At 38.1% G+C, this 9,547-nt stretch overlaps 1 protein-coding gene across 2 annotated transcripts; it reads left to right on the forward strand.

The window, feature by feature from the left end:
* The first annotated feature begins 412 nt into the window (after positions 1-412).
* Positions 413-3,920, forward strand: LOC111906763 (pentatricopeptide repeat-containing protein At3g09060). Of its 2 annotated transcripts, XR_006186603.2 has the most exons (3): positions 413-2,588; positions 2,887-3,005; positions 3,201-3,920. XR_006186603.2 is itself a non-coding variant. In XM_023902536.3 (2 exons), the coding sequence occupies exons 1-2, from the start codon at positions 520-522 to the stop codon at positions 2,897-2,899; spliced, it is 2,082 nt and encodes a 693-aa protein (XP_023758304.2). In that variant the 5' UTR covers positions 413-519; the 3' UTR covers positions 2,900-3,920. The 2 variants fall into 2 exon arrangements, 1 of the variants encoding a protein (XP_023758304.2); XM_023902536.3 differs by having other exon boundaries at positions 2,887-3,920.
* Positions 3,921-9,547: the final 5,627 nt, after the last annotated feature.

Consider the following 9,547-nt stretch of genomic DNA (forward strand, 5'->3'; position numbering starts at 1 on the left):
ATTGGATCCTAATTCTGCTAAAATTCACGGTGATTCAGTTACAACTCTTGCTGTTTCTCCCGAGTATAAATAAAGATTTAGAGATTAAGGTAAGAAATCGATGAATCTAGCTTGGTGGTGTATGTGTCGGTGGATATATTGGTGGTTCAGGTATAATTTTGGGAGATAACTTTGATGATGAAGGATTACAATGACTACTAAATGAAAAGACAAAAACCCCCGTGCACTAACGATACAAAAGTGAAGGGGTTAGGGTCAAGGACCAATTGTGCAATGAATTGAAACCATAAAGACCAGTGGCGTGACTTTTTGCTAGGAAGTCCTCAAATTGCGATATTTTATAAACCATAGGGACCAATTGTGAATTTTGTCAAATAAGAATGATATGTAAACAAAATAGGCTCTTAACCTAAAACCCCCGCTAACAACGAGTAAATGGCAACGGCAGCTTTGTATCTCCGTGAACCCTAATGTACCATGGCACGAAAATGAAGCACAAAGCTTTATTCGCTGCCTCTCATGGCCGAATTGCCCAAAACCCTTTTCAGCAAACATCTCCTGAAACTTCTCAAATCCGAAAAAGACCCAATCTCAGCTCTCTCCCTCTTCGATTCAGCCATCCGTCACCCAGATTACACCCCAACCCCTTCCGTCTTTCACCACATTTTCCGCCGTATTTCACAATCTCCGAAACTCCTACCTCAACTGGCGCGAATTGTAAATTTGATTCAAGCCAAGAAATGCATCTGCTCCGAAGATATCCCATTGATTGTAATCAAAGCGTATTCCAGTAACTCCATGGTTGATCAAGCATTAGACCTTTTCCAAAGAATGACTGAAATTTTTGGGTGCGAACCCGGTATAAGATCTTACAACACTCTTCTCAATGCGTTGGCTGAATCTAATCAATTCAATCGTGCGGATTTGTTTTTTAAGAACTTTAGACGGATGGGTGTTTTCCCCAACTTGGAAACTTATAACATTCTGATCAAACTTTTCTGTAACAAAAAGCAATTTGATAAAGCAAAGGAATTGCTGAATTGGATGTCTGAAAGAGGGATGGTTCCGGATGTCTTCAGTTATGGTACTTTGATAAATGGGCTAGCCAAGGGTGGGGAGATGACCAGTGCCTTGAAGGTGTTCGACGAAATGTTTGAGAGAGAAGTAACTCCAGATGTGATGTGTTACAATATTTTAATTGATGGGCTATTCAAGAAAGGCGATTTTTTGAAAGCAAACGAGGTGTGGGAGAAGTTGGTTAACTCCTCATCAGTCTATCCAAATGTAGGTACTTATAACGCCATGATTGATGGTTTTTGCAAGTGTGGACAATTTCAAGAAAGTCTGAAAATTTGGAACAGGATGAAGGAAAATAATCGACAAATGGATTTGATCACCTACAGCACAGTTATAAATGTGTTTTGTGAATCAGACAATATTGAAGGTGGCATGACAGTTTTTAAAGAAATGATTGCCAAAAATGTGTCCCCTGATGTTGCAATATACAATGCTTTGCTCAACGGGTATTGTCATGCAGGAAAGATTAAAGAATGCTTTAATCTATGGGATCTCATGGAGAAAGATAATTGCAGGAATATCATCAGTTTCAATATCTTCATCAAAGGATTATTAGAAAACAAAAAGGTAACTGAGGCAATTTCTCTATGGCAACAACTATTACATGAGAACCCTTCTCTTATAAACCCCACCACTTATGGCATTTTGATCCATGGATTATGCCAAAACGGGTATATAGACAAGGCTTTCACTATTCTAAAAGAAGCACAAGGTAAAAGTAAAAGTAACAATCTTGATGTTTATGCATTTTCTTCATTGATCAATGGGTTTTGTAATGTTGGGAGATTGAATGATGCAGTTTGTGTGTTAGATCTCATGGTTACAAATGGCTATAATCCAAACACCAATGTTTATAACACACTACTCAAAGGCTTTATTCAAGCTCATAAAATTAAAGATGCTATCAACTTCTTTGATAAAATGGCCATAAGGGGTTGTCCACCTACTATTGTCACTTACAATACTTTAATTGATGGATTATGCAAATTACAAAGGTTTGATGAAGCCTATCGACTTGTGAAGGAAATCTTGGAAAAGGGATTAAAGCCTGATATGATCACTAATAGCTTGTTAATGCGTGGATTATGTCAAGACATGAAGGTGGAATTAGCTCTTAAGTTATTTCACCAAGTTCTTGATAATGGTTTCAAACCCGATGTAATCATGTACAATATTATAATTCATGGGCTTTGTTCTACACGAAATGTTGGATATGCATTGGAGTTGTATCTAAAGATGGGTGACAACAAATGTGTTCCTAATCTTGTTACACTCAACACTTTAATGGAGGGTTTCTACAAAGTTAGGGATTGTATAAATGCATATGTTATATGGGGAAGGATTTTGAAGATTGGATTTCAACCTGATATTATCTCATATAATATTGTTCTTAAAGGGTTATGTTCTTGTCATAAGATGAATGATGCTATTCATTGTTTGAATGATGCTGTGGCTATGGAGATTGTTCCAAGTTTCATTACTTGGAATATACTTGTGAAGGCAGTTTTGAAGTAAGTTTTATTTCATCCTTTGTATATTAAGAGGCATATATATGATTATATCAAACAATTGTTAAGCATCATGATGTTAAATTGTGATTTTGGTGATTCTACATATATCATCAAAACTGTAATGATGCAAAAGTTATATATAGCATGATATATCAGTCTGAAGAGTTTAAGATCATACTTTGGGTTATTCACCATGCAAAATACTATATAAAATCAAAACATTTCACTTCACTCTTTCTTATCTTGATTTTTTTCTGTATCTTTACTCTTTGTTTCTGCTAACATTTTCTGTTCATAGGTCAATTGGGTGACAAGACCTATCAAAATTAACCCTAGAATCACACCTTTTCTCCAATCAAATGATTGAGAGATGAAGGAATCGATTAAAGAGATGCTAATCAACCCGATTAATCCAAGGTAAATGTTTCTTCTCGTTTCTGTTCCCACAGTTTGTGATGTCAATTCTTTGATCTTTTCAGCTTCTCCTTTTGCGATTGTTGGGTCAACGGGCTTACTTTGACCCAAATTCTTGAAGAACAATCCTTCGTTTCTTTCATTCTCGAAACGAACTTCAAATTCGTCTAACTTCTTTTGATTCTCCTCTATCTCCAGCTTGCTTGATTCCGCTGATTCTTCAAAAGCTTGCATTTGGCTCTCGATATTCCCCATTATCTGTAATTGATGAAAAAAAAAAACAAAGAATACCAGAGTCAAAGTCGGTGAAACTCGGCGTACGTTAGTATATGAAGTGACAAACCCTAAGACTGGCTTCTTCGAGCTCCTTGCGTGCGTTTTCGCCGACTTGATCAAACTCGGCGTTAGCTTCTTCTGCAAATTGCGTAAGATAATCGGATCGTTCATCTAAGAAATCGGTGAGACGGACTTTTTGGGCTTGAAGCATTGCGATTCTCACTAGAAGCTCCTGCTTTTTGGAATCGCCTTCGTCGGAGGTGGTATTGGGATTTTCATCGGAGTTTTTGGATTTGCGTAAGAACAGCCGTGAGTGGTGGTGGTTCTTGATGGGTGGATCTGTTCGGTAGAAGAAATCATGCTTTGTTGATGTAGTGAAGGTGGTTGTTTGTATGGATTGCAATGAAATCATGGTGTTTTTTTTTCCTTCTCTGTTTCTGTTTCGAAGCATTTTTGGACCTCTTATCACCACCTTACGTACATTATCTAAATTTGGTGTTGTAGTGTCTATTTTCCAGAGCAATTGTTAGTAAATCCAGAACACCAATGATGTGGTTGGTTTGTATATTGTTGTGGATTTAACCAATGAAGTTTATGTTTAATATCTTGTTATTGTACGTAATAAATTGATAATTTATTTAATCCATTAGAAGTTTAGAAGCATTAAATTTTAATAATTTTCCTATTATAACAATTATATCCAACCTGCTAAAGCATTCAACAATGACATATTTCTAAGCAAATGACATTGTAGCAAAACAAGCTATTGTCTTTGGCTCGACTTTATCATTGAAGTAAATTTTTTTTTTTGGTGCAATAGGTAATTGAACTCTTAATCTTTGTATCAATTTCGTCATTTTCGTTAAGAAATCAATTAGTCCCGTTAAGTTTGATGACATGGCAGGCCATATCGGACGCCATTGCCATGTCATCGCCTTCAACCTCTAGCAACCTATATTTTCTCATCTTTCTTGTCTTCAACCTTCGACTTCTACCAACTACCACCATCGCCAACCTTCCTGCCCATCTCAAGACAACACATATAATGTTCGAGCTCTCTATTCTCCTAATTTTTCATAATGCAAACTCAAGAACACACACCTACATTAGGTCTAACTTCTCACTTGTCTCTCTATGCGTTTTTGATTTCTAGGTTTCTAAACTTCATCTATTTTCTGGGTTTAGAAATCTCGGTTCTCTTTCTTTATTGATATACATATGTTTATCTAGTTTTTGTAACACACAATGTAACGCCTGCAGATTCGGGTTAGCCAATTTAGAGATAATAAGCGTTAAAATGACTTTTTGATAGAAAATTATTTAGGACAAAGAATCTTAACAGAAGTTATAGTATATGTGACAAGGATTCTGTTTAACATCCCAAAATTCGAGGCCAAAAATTTCATTTATAATTAAGTTATTATAAACCAACAGTATAAAAACATCCATAATAACACCCCATGTCAAAACCAAAGTGTCAATAAAACATGTTATCATAAAACAATATCAGAGTGTAATCATAAAGATCTCATGTGTGGAAAGCATAGTGTGATGCGCTACGATCGCCGGCTCCTTTCCTTTGAAAATGAGTACCTGAAACCAAAACTGATAACCGTAAGCACGAAGCTTAGTAAGTTCCCATGTCATACCACATACCATATAATCACATACTGTCAGGCATACCGGGGTGCCCGACCTACCCCATGCTAGGCATATCTGGGTGCCCGACCTACCCTGTTGAGCATACCGGGGTGCTCAACCTACCCCACCGCCAGGCATACCGGGGTTCCCGACCTACCCCCATGTCAGGCATATCTGGGTGCCCAACCTACCCAACTGAGCATACCGGGGTGCTCAACCCACCCCGCTGTCAGGCATACCTAGGTGCCCGACCTACCCCATGTCAGGCATATCTGGGTGCCCCGACCTACCCTCCGGTCTATCTCAACTGGTCCTGGGGACTATTTCTCCCCCTACCACTACTACATACTAACAAATCATAAACATAATCATACTATCAGACATACTGGGGTGTCCGACCTACCCCTTGGCGCTATCGACCGGATATGGGGGCTATTCCCCCTACTACCACTACCACTATCACATAACATCATATCATGCTAGCACAAAAAAAAAACATAACAGATAGTGGCAAACCAGACAATTATCACGAAGACAATCAACTCCTACTAGTGGGCCGACATTGTGGCCTTAGACCCACTTCTACTGGAAGGTAACTCACCTCGCACTGCTGAAGCTCTCTGCAGGAAATCCTTCGCTGCTGACCTAGCAACTCCTCGTGCTATCCATATCAAAACATTATCTAATTAGCAATTGGATCTCAAACCATAATCCATAATCCATATTTAGGGTAAAATGACTATCTTACCCCTGGCCCAGCAAGATACATAGCTAAGGTCCAAGTCTAAAACCAATAAAGTCCACAACTCCAAAATCCATAAAGGCCCACTAATGCCCACTATTGGCCCAATTTTCCAAATTAGGCCCAAACCCTTACGTGGGACAACCTTCTATAATCCATTACATACTTCATAACCTTTCAAGACTCAACCTTGGTTTAAGTCCACATCACAGTCAACACTTTGGTCAAAGTCAACATTCTGGTTGACTCAACTCGCCGAGTTGGTCCATCAACTCGTCAAGCTCCAGGAACCAGGAACCCTTAATCGCGATCCAACTTGTCGAGTTCTTCCTCAACTCGATGAGTTCCTCTCTATATCAGAATCGAGACTTCTCATTTGAACTCATCGAGTCCTTCCTTGGACTCGTTGAGTCTTCAACTCTTCAAAGCTCAAAACCATGACCAACTCACTGAGTCATCTCCTAGACTCAAAGAGTTTACTCAATAACAGAAAAGGTTGGGGGACCACGACCCGACTCGCCGATTTGGATGAACAACTCGTCGGGTCACCCTAAGTCTAAATCCATTCAGTTGTTTCCAGTCGAGTTCAATGCTTCTAAATCATAGATATGGTCTCCTTAAGCTAGCATAACACATAAAGTTGCTAACTTTACGTCCATGCATGGTGTTATGAGCTAGAAACACCAAAACCAAGTTATAAAGGAGATCTAGGGCATGGAGAAGGGCCATGGCTCAATAAAGGTGGCAACTTTAAGCTTCATGAGCTCATATGTGCCTAGATATGAAGTCATAACTCCATAATGCACTCAAATCCCGAGAGTGACTTTAAAATGGCCCAAAAGTGACAAAATATTATCCTAAATGAATATCTAAGTGATAGAAAGCCAAGGTATAAACTTTATACCTCAAATGAGTTTGAAATATAGCTTGAACTCTGGATCTACAAGCTTCCTCTTGAATCCCCAAGCTCCTCCTTCCTTCCCAAGCTTCAAAATCCCAAGGAATGGCTCTAGACTCTTCAAAATGGATTAGGGTTTCCTGGCTAGGGCTTAGGATGATGGGGGCTGAAGGTGAGATAAGGAAATGAGAGTTAAGGATTAAATAAGGTGCCAAACCCTAAAAAATTTAGGGTTTCCCTTCCCAGCTCCAACTCGTCGAGTTGGGTCTTCCAACTCGTTGAGTTAGTCCTATAATACGTACGACCATAAAAGTTCCTACACGAGGAGTTGGGCCTTCCAACTCGTCGATTAGGCTCTCCAAAATGTCAAAATCTCTAGAATTTCATTCTTGGAAATCGGGGTGTTACATTATGTACATATAAAGAATGCTAAAATCCGACTTCAAATGAAGAAGTTATGCTTCTTCGAAGTTTCACAATTAAACCGGTATGGCTCTACGTATCTTAAAAATTGAATTTTTAATAAATTACTTTTTAGCCTAAGTAATCTAAACAAAGGTCATAGTATTCGTTAAACCGAGAGCATGCATATAGAGAACGTCCAAATCTGAGTTCAGTAGAGGAAGTTATGATTTTTCGAAGTTTAAGCGCAGTAGTGCGGGCACAAAAATCGAATTTTAGATTAGTTGATTTTTAGCCAAAATGATCTAAATGAGAATTTAAGATCTCATTAACAGGAGTTCAACGATAAAAGGACAGTAAAAAACGGAGTCTATATGTGGAAGTTATGAATTTTACATGGTCATTAGCAGTGCAATCTTCTAATACTATTAAAATATCGGTCGAGAATTAGCCGATGGCGTCAAAAGAAAAGCTGTAGTACTCGGAAATACCTAAGTGTAGATATAAAGAATGTTAAAAATGGAGCTCATATGCGAAAATTATGATTTTTTAAGATCTGCAGTTTTACCTGCGTCCGGTGCCACGTGTCAGCACCAGAGGTGAAAGCCTTGGTGCCTACGCAGGCTCACGACGTGAGAGGCCCCTGGGCAGCCTATAAATGGAGCCAAATTTCGCTCATTTCTTTACACCTTTCTATTCTATTCTCTCCCACCTACCCACCCCCTCCCCCACCACCACCCAAGGTCCCAGGGACTTTCTCTAGCACTTCCTAAGTGTTATTAGTGAAGCTTTGGAGCACCAGAAAGCCCCAAGAAATAGATCTTTCGGTTTAGAAGTTCTGCCCGCATAGAGTCTGAATTCTCGCTAAACCACCTGTAAGTTGAGTTATGCTTACCCTGCTTTAAGTATAACTTATGTTTAAGTTCATTATCGTTATTATGAACCTATAAAATGATTTATCCGTGATTCCAAGTCGTTATACTTATTAATCTACTTACAAAAGAGGTGTCTAGAATGGTCACGTTGTCTTGGTTGTTGGATTTCAGAAAAGTTATACGTCTAAATGATCCTGCCTCCTAACTATCCTGCCTGGCTGATCCTTACTTGATAGATCTTGAAGTAGACTTTGAGTTAATGATGAATCTAGACTAATAATTAGTCACAAGAAATATTAGACTAAGACTCAATGATAATAATACTAGGTTACGTTGAAGGAAATGACAATTGTTAGGAGCGAAGCGCAGTCTGAGTTTCGAGTCATCACTTTAACAAGTAAGTGCATAGTCCATTTTAGAAACATGATTTTAATACAAGTATTAATTAAAGTATTAAATATATGTTTGATACTTTCATTTTATTTACACTTCCTTTTATAGTTTATTTTAGCATATTTAATTCATAGTTTAGATAACTTCCATGCATATTTTCCTTTTTGCTATTTTATGACCATTTCAGGTACTTTCTAGTTTCGTGAGCATAACTGCAAATTTTAAGGAGACTAGCGGCGAGGGATCTTTGGGAAGCGATTGGACTTAGAGGACGTCAAGAATACTGGGCTTGATAGATAATGGAGTTGATGCATGGAGTGGGCTTGCTTACTAACTGAAGGCTTAGAGGAAATAAACTTTAAATTTGCAAGATCCATGAGAATTTTCAATCGTGCATAGACTATTGATCTGGAAATTACGGGAGCCATGGATCATTTGGCAAAGCCATCTCAGGCTTAAAATAAAGAGAACTTGAAGAAAAATTGGCTAGACGCTGATCGGACTCGAACTTGGCCAATGGACTAAGTTGTGGAGGCCCAATACTCAAAGAAGCCACATTTAGATACCACCTGTGCAACCCACCCGCACAGGGTCGCGCATGATATTGTAGGGGTAATTTCGGAATTTCAATTGGAAAGCTATATGGGGAAGGTTGGTGTGTCACTTTTACATCTTCCTTACATTCGATTTGGAGCACTTTCACTGGAGATTTTGAAGACTTTGAAGGCTAAGAACACTTGAAGAACATCATCTTTAGTCCACTTTACTTTAGTTTTAGTTTCTTGAGTTTAGCCATGCTAGGCTAAACTAATCTTGGTTGAATTTGGTGAAATCGTTTGATTGTTTGTTGAATGTTGAAGACTCCATGAACTTGTTCTTGAATCTTTATGAGAATGTTTTGTGTTTTGACATCTTGTTACTACTTGTATCTTTTTATTCATGAGTTTAAATGTGCTTGTGGTGATTAGTTGGCTAATTTCTTGATTAAGTAAAGGATCCTCAAATTAGCAAGCAAAAAATGATTTTTGTGTTGGTTTTACTTCACACAATCATAAAAACATTTTCTCTAACATGGTAGTGAAAGCATTTGACTCCTCTTGGATTTGGTGACTTTTTGGTTTTTAATGCTACTTGACTTTCACTAATTACATGCTTAATGGAAATTGTGACTTTGACTAAGGAAATTGTTATGAGCTTCTCTAACCATTTTAACAACTAAGAAAAGTCTAGGTAATCTCAAGCTTCTTGGATTACTATAGCCAAATTAAAGATTTAAAACAAGTATTGCATAATTGGATTATAATGATATGTTCATCAA

This window comes from Lactuca sativa, chromosome 9 (genome assembly GCF_002870075.4).
Source record: "Lactuca sativa cultivar Salinas chromosome 9, Lsat_Salinas_v11, whole genome shotgun sequence".
Taxonomy (NCBI): Eukaryota; Viridiplantae; Streptophyta; class Magnoliopsida; order Asterales; family Asteraceae; genus Lactuca; species Lactuca sativa.